The 13,218-nt window shown below is 40.5% G+C and overlaps 2 protein-coding genes across 4 annotated transcripts in view; both read right to left on the minus strand.

Annotated features, from left to right (window-relative positions):
- Positions 1–2,060, minus strand: part of As3mt (arsenite methyltransferase) — a 34,712-nt gene extending 32,652 nt beyond the window's left edge. The window contains exons 1-4 of the mRNA XM_074078415.1: positions 1,849–2,060; positions 1,650–1,690; positions 1,246–1,373; positions 335–485 (exon numbers count right to left, since the gene is read on the minus strand). Of these exons, the coding sequence (XP_073934516.1) occupies positions 335–485; positions 1,246–1,373; positions 1,650–1,690; positions 1,849–1,897 (369 nt within the window). The 5' untranslated portion in view covers positions 1,898–2,060. The remainder of the gene's footprint in view (positions 1–334; positions 486–1,245; positions 1,374–1,649; positions 1,691–1,848) is intronic.
- Positions 2,061–2,193: 133 nt separating this feature from the next.
- The window catches only part of Borcs7 (BLOC-1 related complex subunit 7), a 51,315-nt gene continuing 40,290 nt past the window's right edge, over positions 2,194–13,218 (minus strand). For all 3 annotated transcript variants that reach the window (XM_020171190.2, XM_074078418.1, XM_020171188.2), the window contains 4 exons: positions 9,552–9,614; positions 9,413–9,456; positions 8,492–8,512; positions 2,194–7,815 (listed from right to left, as the gene is read on the minus strand). In XM_020171190.2, the coding sequence (XP_020026779.1) occupies positions 7,764–7,815; positions 8,492–8,512; positions 9,413–9,456; positions 9,552–9,614 (180 nt within the window). In that variant the 3' untranslated portion in view covers positions 2,194–7,763. The remainder of the gene's footprint in view (positions 7,816–8,491; positions 8,513–9,412; positions 9,457–9,551; positions 9,615–13,218) is intronic.

A 13,218-nucleotide genomic window follows, 5' to 3' on the forward strand; every position in this document is an offset into this window, starting at 1 on the left:
GCCATGCTACAGGCTAGAACATAAATTCCCTGCTACATGGGTTTTGCTTGAACAAAGCATTTCAGGACAGATGGCAGAAGGAAGAAAAAGATGAAAACCCATTGGGTCATCACGATATTCAGATATTGGATCAAACCTCTGATCTTGTGTTCTTAAGTGCTTCTAGTTGTCAAAGTTCTCAGCCTCTAAGACAAGAAGCACTAGAGGCACAAATGATCACCACTAAATGGCATCCTTCTTGAATTATCCTTGAAGAGTCACAAAGGAAATAACTATCTCTAAAAGAATGACTTGGGAATTGTTTTCCTCCTAGTCTTCCAATTCTTTGCCTTACCTGGCCTTGGGTCATGTCTATTCCAGTGACATGTCCCTTCTCACCAACCAGCTGACTAAGTGCATAGCAATCTCTGCCACTTCCACTACCCAGATCCAAAATCCAGCAGTTTTCCAGACACTCAGGGATGACCAGACCACAGCCATAATACCTGAAATGGAAAATATGTACTTTTTTCCCATAGTGACTAGAAGTTGTGAAAATACCAAATCTTAAACATCCCTCTTTCTTTCCTCTCTCCCTTTTTTCCTTCCTTTCTCCCATCATTTATTCATATTTCTATTTAGGTGTCTGGCCCCTCCTACTAAACTAGAAGCTCCAGGAAGACTGGAGCCTTGTGCCAGCCATCTAAAATATTTGTTGAACAAATGCATTTGGGTTATAGCAGCTGAGCTACTTCGGGGCCCAGGACTATACCAGTTATTGAGGAAAAATTTTCTGTCCCCTAGTTGCATTTACTCTAACTGGGATGTATGTGACACAGGAGCACAGAAATCATTTCTCACAACTAACTGACAAACTGAGTGTTGCAGGTGGCAAGTGTGGGTAGAAGGTGCTCAGGAGTACAGAAGGCTTTGTGGAGTGGGTGGGACATCAGTGAGGTGTTGGAAGGGCAGGGGCGGAAGGTGGAAAGAAGAGAAAGAACTGCTCGCTGGGCAGGCAGTGCTGTGGCAGTGCGGAAGGGAAAGGTCGGAGGGAGCCAAGGTTGGTTAGAGACGGCCAAACTGTGATCCTTGGACATGAATTTATTCTGAAAGGGAAGGGATGGAGGGTGTCCTTGGAGGTTCTGAACAGGGCAGTTAAGATCATCAGTGCAGCGCTTTGGGAGTTTTACAGACCAGGCAAGCGGGATGGCCGCACTCCCTGATGCCTGCTGCACGGTCTGGAGACTAGGAGAGGGAGCCCACTACCTCAAGGTAACTTCTTCGTGCACATTCTGCAGGGCTTCACGGATGTGCTTGGGGACTGGCCTCGCTGCTGTGACACAGGCATTGGTCTGGAGGTCTGCAGATGTCTTCAGCACCTGCCCATAGTAGCTCTAACACAGCAGCCAAGGGCAGAGAGAAAAGAGGGGAGAAAAAGGGCTGGACTTGTGTCTGCAGCACCAGAACTGCACAACCACTCCCCCCCCCCCCCCCCCCCCCCCCGCGGGCCTGAATGACCCTTGCTCCCTGCAAATTAGCCGGGAGCCCAGGCCCTGCCCTGCCCTGCCCCCCCTCCTGGGGGTTTTGGGGCAGGAGCGCCTGCTTGGCAGGCCCTCGGCTCCCACACAGCCCAGGCTCAGACTGTCCAGTCGAGGCCCCACGGCTCTCACCTGCACATTCTTCTGGATCTCAGCGTCACAGGGGGCGGCCACTGCCAGGAAGAGGAAAATGGAGCTCAAAGGCCCCAGCGCCAAGGACCGGGGCAGCGGGATGGAAGGGAGGCCGAGGGGAGTGGGAGGGAAGCATGGCGGGGAGGAGGCCAGGAAAGGGGCCCTGGGCCTGCCATGGACGCCAGGGGGGCGCACTCACTGTCTCGCGGCCTCCGGGCTCCAGGACCTGGGTCCCCGCACGCACGCATGCCACTCCGGGACGGGGAACGGACCCGACCTCGGTCTGTGGCCCGCGACTGAGCGGCTGCAGAACCGCCCTCTGCTCCCCACCCCCGCCTCCCGCACCTGCCCTCACCTGGCGCATCTTGCTGGGCGCAGTCATCTGGGTTGCCTTTGGTCTTTTGAGCCCGGAGGAGGGTACTTCATAATTAATAAACATCCTCCCCTATTACTCCACGGTGATTTTTATTTATAAATCTTGTATGTTGGCTTAAATGAACGCCCGCAAGATTTTTCTTTTGGTAGTGAAGTCGCCTTTTCTCAATCGTTTTATAAAGTCAGATTTATTGAGATTAAAATTTATTTGCAACAAAATTCACTTTCCTTTAGTGTACAGTTCTGTGAACTCTGACAAGTATGCACATCACCAAAAAAATTCAAACGGTTCTCTGGTCCAAACAGAGTTTCCTGGTAGTAAATTCCTTCCTCCCCCTCCCAGCTTGGAAGCAACCACACATCAGTTCTCCCTCTCTATACTTCTGCCTTTTCCAGTATGTCATTGATGGATTCATACAGCACGTAGCCACTCTATTTATGTTGAGTTGTATACAGCAAAGCAACTTCCCTAAATTCATTTTCACCTCTAGTAATTTTTGGTCAATTCACATATGTATTGTCACTTCACCTTGCAAGAAGTATTTTTATATTCCACCACTAGATTTGCATATCTTGTTTGCTTTTTTGTGGTTGTAATTCTTCCGGACATAAGGAGATAGTGAGATCCAAGTGAAAGGTATCTCAGTTTTCAATTTCATGTGCCAATAATACAAAAAAAAAAAAAATGTTGAAATCCAGCTAGAAATTTACACCTTCCCTGTTGTCAGTTGTTATTAAAATGAATAGGGAGTGGGTTTTTTTTTTTTTTTTTTTTTGGCAGTAGTAGGGATTGAACTCAGGGCCTCTTAGTTGCTAGCCAGGTGCTCTACCACTTAAGTCACTCCACCAGCCCTGTATTTTCATGTTTTTAACAAACTAAACCTCTAGAAACAATCCTTGTTAGGATACTTTTATAGATTGGAACACTTTCATCTATTGGCTATGTAAAAGTGAGCATTTTCATAGGCATCACTTAGATTTTTTTTTAGCGACTGTGTAATGGTGAAAACACTACTGAATATTCATTTTCAAAATCTTCTCACCATAAGATGAGCTCCTTTAGCATAGCAGTCACTTTGTCAAACCTGATAAATGCCAGCTTTCCCCTTAAGAAGCAGACTAACAGGAGGTTAAGGAGCAGACACTGTCATTTTCAGTGTGCTTGCTTCATTCTATTATCTTCAGTCTGTGGTTTATTCACAAGAATCATTTGATAAACCCTAACTCGACTTAACCACACAAAGATAAACTGCAAAACCATTACCAACTTAAACTGAGTTACTCTCCACTTCTCCCTCTGGTGTGTGTGGTCAGATTTTGGACCAAACAGTGAATATTGATCACTTTGATTGGTCAGTACTTCAACCACAGGTTTGTTTTGCTTTGGTTTTGATTTTTGGGTAGTTGTTTTGCAGTGCTGGGGATTGAACCTTTGGTCTACTGTGTGCTAAGGCAATCACCCTGCCACTGAGCTAGCCCTAGCCCATGTTTTTTTGAGTTTTGGTTTGCTTTTTTTTTTTTGCAATATTAGGATTTGAACTCAGGGTCTTGCATTTGCTAGGCAGGTACTCTAGCACTTCAACCACATTGTCAACTCTTTTTGTTTTGGTTATTTTTGTAATAGAGTCTTGCTTTTATGTCGAGGCTTGCCTAGACTTTGATCCTCCTAGTTGTGCTTCCTGTGTAGCTGAATGACAGGTGAATGCCACCATGCCATTTTTCAGTGGTTGAGATAGGAGTCTCAAGAAATTTTTGCCTGGGCTACCTTCGAACAATGAGACAAAAGCCAAATTTTTAAAGATTAAAAATATACATAGAAATTTTCATATTTTCTTCTCTTCCAAGGAAGGCCTTGTACATGCTGCCACACATTCTACCCCAGGAATTACTGGTCGGACAATTATAAGATGGTCCAGAAAGGCAGGTTTTGGTTCAATCCATAGAACCATCTTTCAAGAAGTAGTTTTCAGAAATGGCCCACACCCCTAAGTAGAGGGTTCCTAGACATGGGATGCATTAAGCAGAGCCAGAGGTCCCACTGGATGGCAGTCCTCTGCGTTTTTATTAGCTTAAAGACCCAAAATGACAGTTGACTAGCTTGTTTCTGTTTATAAGGAATGTAAGAGATAACAGAAAACTAGGCCAGTTACAAAGCCTCCCATCAAGCTCAATGGCTGTGTTTTTCATCTGTAAAACATAGGGCCAGAATATGATAGCTTTTTTTATTGGTTTTTAATTTTTAAATTTTAATGTTATGTTGGGCAGGGGTACATTGTATTTACAGAGGTTCTTGCAATGTATCAAATATGTCATTCTTGAATTCACTCCTTCTGCCATTCTCTTTCATCCTCCCCATTCAAGAAATAATTCAACAGGTACATTTTTTCCATTTACATTCATGTGTACACAGTATTTGCACCACATTCACCCTTTTACACCCATTCCTGCCTTCTCCCTCCTGCCACTGGTATCAACCTTCTCCTCCTCCAGGGAGGACCTATTCTTCCCTTCTGTTCTCCAATTTTGTACAAGAAAGGAAAAAGAAAGGGTGTTTTTACTTGTTTAATATGATAGTTTTTAAGGCTTCTTCTTATAATACTCTGTGATGACTCTTCTTCACCAAACAGTATGTTGGTTCTTGTTATCTTTCTCTTTTTGGCAGTGCTAGGGATTGAACCCAGGGCCTTGTGAATGCAAAGCTTTCTACCACTGAGCTACGTCCCCAGGCTTGGTTCTTAGATTTAAAACATACTGGGATTGTGGCTTAGTGATAGAGTACAAGGCTCTGGGTTCACCACCATGAAAAAAATTTTTTTAAATAAATAAACATAATTTTTTAGAAAGAAATTCTTTTTTAAAGATTTTATTAGGATTTTTGCATAAATATTCCTAAATAAGAATTTCCTAAATTTTCGTACATCATCTTGCATTTTACTTTTTAAAATGAAAATCACATTTACTATATTTTTTTTATATTTTGGGCATATATGAAAAGGATTTGTTCTTTGACAACTTGGAAAAGTCACAGGAACCCTACTGCAAGCAAACAACATTTTAATTGGATATTCTTTGGCAGCTTATGGATTATTTCTCATAAGCAATCTGAACATATCTCCTTTTAAATATCAGTTTTGTAATACTGTATCTTTATAAGGGGCCAGACTTTTTTTTACATTAATCAGATTTTTAGCAGCAAACTGAGAAATAACTCTTTTCAAATCTAGTGGATTTATTTTATGGATCTCCTATTCAGTGATAAATTTACTAATTTGTAATTTTATGGTTGAACTATCACTTTCCCTATTTACTCTGTAACAACTACTTAGTGGTTTTTTCTAATTTTTTATCATTTTAAGTGCTTAGTTTTAAATTTTCCATTTTGGTTTCTTCTGCTTTCTTTCCAAATTCGAGCTTTTAAAAATATGATTTCCACTCTTATCCCTAATATAGAGATTTTTTTTTTTTTTTTTGGATACGGGGTCTCACTCTATTGCTCAGGTTGGCTTCAAACCCAAGATCCTCCTGCCTAAGTCTCCCAAGTAGCTGGAATTGCAGGTGTGAAATATCACCCAGCCCTACTTACAAAGATATAAAGGGTGATTTTTTTTTTCTTACAGTAGTGCTTTAGTATCATCATGAAAATTGTCTTGTGTGGAACTTAAATTTTCATTATTTAAGAAGCACTATCCTCCAGCGTATACTCTGTAACCCAAGCATTAATGAAGTACTTTATGTTTCTGTGTTTTTGATTACCAACTAGTTCTATTGTTTTTTTAAAAAAAAAATCCTTGTCTGATCAAATTAATTATATAGACAGTTCCTTCTGTCCTCAAATTTCCAGCTACTTTTTTTTTCATATATTTTGGTATTATGTTCTTTAAAATAAATAAGTTCATTATTACTAAATTTTCATTATTATTTTTTGGTGGTACTGAGGTTTGAACTCAGGGCCTCATGCTTGTTAGGCAGGTCCTCTATCACTTGAGTTTTCATTATTTAATGTAAATTTTATCTTTACTATTAAAATTTTGATTATGAAATTTATCTTGTCAGACACAATGTAAGTAATCATTGCTTCTTCAACATTTGTTCTAATATGAAGAAAATTTAGACCATATGTCTGTCTTAATATTTTTTCAACTTATTTCTTTGTTTCTTGTAATAATTGCACTTCGTTTTATTTTCTAAATTGATAGCATTTCGTTTTTAAAGGTAAATTGGGCCCATTTACATTTAATATTATAATTATTAATAAAGTTATAGAATTAATGCATAACTGAATGCCTTTTCTGCTCTATTTTTTACCTTAACTTAATGTGAATATGTATGAGATAAATATAATCTGATATGCTTGATTAACTTGATGTTACACAATATGAATTAAACTAGACTAACTTATTTGCTTTTTTTTCTATCAGTGAAAACACTATTTTCTTATGTGAACTTTCTCCCAATTCCTTCGTAAATGCAGAATTATTCTAGAACAGGATGGAGTCCCATTTTAAATTCAAACGAATTAAAGATACTCAGGTTTGACCACAGATAATGGCGATGTAGCTCAGAGTATGTTTTAAAACCTACTCTTGGGGAAAGGGGTGTAGCTCAGTGGTAGAGTGCTTGTCTAGCATGTACAGGCCCTGGCTTCCAAACACAGCACCAAAAGAAAAAAAAAAACTTCTTATCTGAAAATAGTATTATCATTTAACAAGATGAATCTACTGAACATAGGTAAACATTAAGACTTTTTAATTGTGGTACAACCCCTGCCATAATCATTCATGTAATTCAACTCCCTTCATATTTGACAGTAACGTCATACAGATGAAGTTGCTGATAATTAAGCAAAATTATAAAATGAACCAATGTCACAACAAATGAATCAAGAGTCACAAGAAGAAAGGAACCGTAGGAATGCAGGTCAAGGCAAGAGGCTGCAGCTGGCCAGATATGTTACTTTTTGCCTAATTTTCATCTAGGAATTCACCATAACAAAGAAAACAAGAAGTGTTACCCATCCCCATTCTGTGTCTAATAAATAAAATATTTCTTGACTGAATGGTTAGAAGAAAAGTCTTTAAAAAACATTAATCATTTTCATGAGTTCACAATAGAAGTCCTTCCTTCCCTCCCTCCCTCCGTCTCTCCCTCCCTCTCTTTAAAAGATGGGGTGTCACTATGTTGTACAATGTTGCCCAGGCTGGTCTCAAGTGATCCTCTTGCCTCAGCCTTCCAAGTAGCTGAGACTCAAGGCACATGTCATCATGCCTGTCTGAAACTCTGTTTCTGGATATAAAATATTACTCAGCAGCCAGGCATGGTGGTGCGCACCTTGAGACAGAAGGATCGAGTTGGAGTCAGCCTGGGCTACATAGTGAAATCCTGCCTCAGGGGAAAAAAAAAAAAAGAAACTTAGTATTTGCTTAAGGGACAAATTATACAATATGGCTTTTGACATATTAAAACTCTATGGGAAAATCTAAGATATCTTTTAATTTTGCTTTAATATCATATTAATGGAACATAAAAATTGAGTAAGAACATAGGTTAGTCTACTTTAAGAAGTGCTTTCAAAATTCAACCACCTAGCTTCTTTTCAGAAGAAACTATACATCAACACACTCTTTTCTAACTTAACTTTTGGAGATGAAAATGGAAACTCAAACCTCTAGCCCAACAGTTTGTGTAAAATACTCCCTCCTCAGCGTCAAGTAAAGTGCCATTACTCTCTTATATACCGTTCTACTTCAACAGATGATTCAGCTGGTCCTGCAGATCTGACGACTGTTCAACACTAGAAACCGGAATAGAGAAAGGGTTTATCTGAAATGAGTCAGAAAGACATTTCTTTGTATAATCTATCTTTTTATGCATAAACATTACAGCTAAATCAAAATTTTTTTATTGGTCCATTTGCATCCCAGAAGTGTTTAAACTATGAGTCCGTCATGGTGGTACTGTGTAATCCCAGCTACCCAGGAGGGTAATATAGGAAGGAGGATCACTTTAGCCCAAGAGATTAAAGTCATCCTGGGCAAGACCCTCGCTCAATGGGGGGAAAAGTCTTTAAATTGTGAAGAAAGGTTTGCAAAGCCAATAGTAATGTAAATAATACTGCAAAGGACAAATTTAATTCACTTCAGAAAACAAGGTTGTTTAATTAGACTTTAGCATTTTACTCTATTTAATGAGTATTACCAATGTAAAAGCTTTTCTGTTCCTTAAGGCTGGCCTCAACACCCTGTAACATTTAGAAAGCCTTTACTGGCAATGACTTGGTTATTGCATGCTTTTGAAATATACTGTTCTTTAAATTCTGAATGGGCTATCCTAGATGATGGCAATTTAAAGGTATAATATGTCAGCCAGAGTTTTGTGTTGATCCTGGGCACAGCAGTATAATCTCCCCCTTCCTCCTACCCCAGCCTGCTTCAGTTGATTCCCCAGCCTGCTACCTTGGGGTTACTTACTTCTTCTGAATAGCTTCTTGCCTAAATCAGAGAAGAAAAGGAGGGGGAGAGGAGACATAAGAAAACACAGTGAACTAGCAGAAGTTATTTATGGTCACATATATAGGAAGAACAAGCTTCTGGTTATGCCACATTCTGTATTTCTAATATCCTAAGACTGTGCTGTTGAAATGGGATTCCTTTCTGAGTTCAGAGCTGCTATAAAGACAGATTCTAAAGAAACCTACAGAGTAGTAGTATTTTCCCAGAGTGAGGGAGTCCTCCAACCCCCTTAAATTTAGTCTGAGAAGATGGAGTCAAATGATCACATATTTAATATGTACACTCCCAAAGAATGACCAGGATAAACGTTAGCTACCAGGACTCAGGTTCCCAACTATACACGTCCAATAAGTATATAAGCATAATATCAACTACATAAAATATATAACAAAATTAAATAAGATGAAAAGCAAATTCAATTTTAGTTTTACTCAAAATTATAAGAAGGGGTCTCGTATTTCAAAACCTAGATGATTGATCTGTAGCTGGTGCTATGTCACATGAAAACGCAGGATATAGGTTACCATTACACTTGATTCTCTGGTAGAGCAGACACCCAGGAGACACTGGGCACAGACAGTTGACAAATACTGATTAAGTGCCTCTCAGATTCTGGCATGGGCCCTGCCCTTATGTGGTTTCCACTGAAGAGCCTTCAAATTAACACAGGGAGGTTCATAAAAAATGGGCTCTGATCTCACCTCCTACTTCAACTTCTTCTGTGGCCTAAGTCCTTCCTTCCACAGAAGGACTTCATCAACTAACCCATCTTCACTCCCATTCCTGCACCCATGAAAAATACATGAAGCAGAAAAGCAATGATGGAAGGCCGGGGATCATGACTTTGCAGCAAGCAGTTGCTGGAGAAGAAATACTCACTGGTACTGAAGATGCGTTGTGATTATCGCCATTTTCCTTAAACTCTGCACAAAAGAGAAACAGAAAATTCCACTTCCCTGTAGCCATACAAACTATGTATATAAACCCCAAATCATAAAAAAAAAAAATTGTTCCTTACATCTTCCGAGTGCAAGATGGTATCTTCCTGTAGTACCATGTTTCGAGCTGCCTGACCTAGCAGCTGGAAGACAAAAATAAGATGGTAATGACTGAAGTTCCCAAACTTTCTGCAATCTTCTCTCTGGCAGCTGTTCCACCTACCCTCTTCCCTCGCCACTCCTTCAACCCAGACAATTCCGCACACTCAGAATATATGAAGGCTAACTTGCCATTTGTTCTGGGAATCTTTCATGATACCACTACACCAGCAGCGCCGGCTTGTCATTTGTTCTGGCTGAAAATTCCTTTCACTGGCACTGTGGCAGTTCTGGCCTGGGCTCAACATCTGTCCCAAGGCCACCACCTGAGCCACTGAGTGCCCCATAACTGCTGAACCCTTTGCACAGTTTATTCATCCAGTGCTGGGAGGACTCTGCAAAACAACTTTGGCTGCATGTGTCCAGTGAGAGAACCTAACTTCTGATTCCTTAAAGGCAGATTTGGTGTTGGGGGTTTTTGAGAGAAGTAGGGAGTGGGAATTGGGTGGGAATGGGAAGGACAGAGGGGATGTAGCTGTTTAGAAATGGAATGAGGGCTGAGAATGTGGATCAGTGCTTGCCTTGTATGAATGAGGCCCTGGGTTCCACCCCCAGTACCACAAAGGTAAAAAAGGAAATGGGATGAAAGCAATAGAGGAGTTTAAAAGGCATCTCGAGGCTGAGGATAGGAAACCATCACATGAAAGATGGCCAGATGTGGCTGGGGGGAGAAAAGCAAGAAGAAAGGAGAAGACAGATTTTAATGAATTCACTGATAGCTGGGCCCTGAGAGCAAGACAGCAGAGCAGATCTGGGATTCAGCTGGGTGGCCCAAGGTCAAAGCGAGGCTGATGGAGAGGTGAGCAGAGATTAGCTGAAGTTTCTGGCCTTGCGCTGTACCTTGCTCCCAGCATACCTTAAACCAGCCTGCCAAGGCTGTGACGTGGGTGCTACCAACCTTTCCCTGTTCCCCATGGTCAAAGATTCTGAGAAAAGGGGACTGACAACGTCAAATTAACCAGGGACATCAGCATTGCTACAGTTCTGATATTCCTTTCCCCAGGGCAACTTTTACTTGTCTTTCTTTTCTATTTAAAATTAGTAAACCTTCAAGTGCTTCTACAGTCTGAGCAATAAAATAACACCTTCGGTCTCTGCCCCTCCCCTCCTTGTTCTCTCTTGCCCGTGCTTAGCAATTTTTATTTGTTTTTGGTTTATCTTTCTATTGTTTCTTTTTAAAACAATGGATACAGAGTTGTCCCTTGGTATCTGTGGGGGACTAGTTCCAGCACCCCTATGGGTACCAAACTCTCTAGGTGTTCAATTTCATTATGTAAAATGGCAGAGTATTTACATGTAACTACACACATCCATACATTTTAAGTCACTTCTAGATTAATTATAATACCTAATTCAATGTAAACACTATGCAAATAGTTGTTATACAGAATTTAGGGAATAATGACAATTCTTTTTAAAAGCCCATGTACGTTTAGGACAGATACAGCCATCATAGGCCTAACTACATTTCCATCTGCAGTTGGTGGAATCTGTGGATTTGGAACCTGCAGATGTACAAAGCCAACTGTATTTATTCTCCCCTTCCCATTTTTTTAAATTTATAATGTAACTTACTTCACTTCACAGTACATCTCTGAGCTGGACCTGCAGCAATATATGTTGAATCTCCTCATTGCTCTTTTACAACTCCAAGAGCTACAGATGTACAGATGTTCCAGAAGATTCAACAGTCCTTTGTGTTCTCTCTCTGTCTATATATATTACATAGACATATATATATATTTTATATATATATATATATATATATATATATATATATATATATACACACACATATGTATGGTTTTTTGCCAGTGAACTCTGCCAAATCCCCTCTATCAGGATTGTATCATTTTGCACTCCCAACAATGTGTGAAAGTGCCTGTTCAATGGGCATGGTGTTGTGTGATGCAAACCTGGAGGCTGAAGCAGGAGGACTGTGAATTCCAGACCAGCCCGGGATTCATGGTGAGACCCTGTCCCTAAGCCAGGGCTGTGTGTGTGTGTGTAGAGTACTGGGGCTTGAACTCAGGGCTTTGTACTTGCTAAGTAAGCCTTACCTGTAGTCACTTTTAAGTGTCAAAGTTGAAACTCCTATAGATGAGAAATGGTTACTGACTGAAAAACTAATAGCAGAAAGAAAGAGCTGTGACAGAATCTACCTCGTTCATTCACTTATTTGTTCAACAAATATTTCTTGAGTGCATACAACATGAGGAACATTGACAAGATAGGACTGATGGGACTTTGTAATTGTCTGGAATGTGGGTTGGGGGGAAGGGCGCTAGCTATTCCTTGAGGACAGACGTGCTCATTGGCATTCTGCCTCATTTTCTTACATAAACCAACCACACACATATCATTTAAGATTTCCAGTTATGCCTTCTTTAAAATTGAATATATTGACTGGGCATGGTGGCTCACACCTGCAATATCAGCCAGTCGGAAGGCAGAGATCAAGAGGATTGATGTTCAAGCCCAGGCTGGGCAAAAGTTCCAGATCCCATTTCAACCAATAAAAACTGAGCACCTGTCATCCTAGCTGCATGAATAAATAGGAGGATCATGGTCAAGGCCTCCCTGAGCATAACTGTAAAACTCTATTCAAAAAGAAACTACAGCAAAAATGGCTGGGGGCATGGCTCAAGTGGTAGAGAGTCTGACTAGAAAGCATGAGGCCCTGTGCTCAAGCTCCAGCACCACAAAAAATGCTTGAAAAGACCTATAAAAATCTTAGTGTAGAATTTTTGATTCTACAAAATTGTTCTCCTATGCTTTTACTCTTGCCTCTTTTTTTTGAAAAGGCATACAAATTTATTAATGTACAAAAGGGGAGGAAATCACAATCACAATTCAAAGAGTGTGATTTATCCACTGGCCCAGCATAATCTAGAAATTTATACACCTCTTCTTCTGTAGGGCAAGGGACAATAAGGTACTTCAGGGCCACAGTAAATCTTTTTTTTCTGTGAACTCAGAGGACTTGAATGTACAATGGCTCACAGAACAGATGTTTTGTAAATGATTCTCTCTGGGACCAAAATAGATGACAACAGCATTTAACAGTCTGTCCAGTTGTGCTGACAGACTTCAGTCTTTCTTCCTGTGATAGGAGTTGCAGCTCAGAAGGGACCAGAGGTAACTGTTTCTTCTTTGGTGGGCCTGGGAGTCTGGGCAGATAAGGGAACTGTGCAGTCTTTTCCTGTCCTGGGAGGGAAAGAGACAAGGGAAGGTCCAAGTGATCTGGATCCTGAGACAGTTGTAAAGCTTTCAATTTTCCTTTCGATCAAATTGCTCAGTATGGGCTGGGGATGTAGTTTGGTGTTACAGTATGCTTACACGTGCAAAGGGCCTGGGTTCAATCACTAGCACCAAGAAAAAAAACAAGGAAGAAGGGCTGGGATGTAATGTAGTGACAATGCATCTGCTTAGCATGGATTGATCAAAGTACTTCATACATATGTTCAATTAGTACATTCTTAAAAAGATAAAAATTGCTTAGGATGCCAGAAAATACTACCCTTTTGGGTTATTGTTCACTGAGTCCCAACAGTAGTCATTTCTCTTTCTCTTTCACTCAACCTAGTT

This window comes from Castor canadensis, chromosome 7 (assembly GCF_047511655.1).
Source record: "Castor canadensis chromosome 7, mCasCan1.hap1v2, whole genome shotgun sequence".
In the NCBI taxonomy this organism is placed as follows: Eukaryota; Metazoa; Chordata; class Mammalia; order Rodentia; family Castoridae; genus Castor; species Castor canadensis.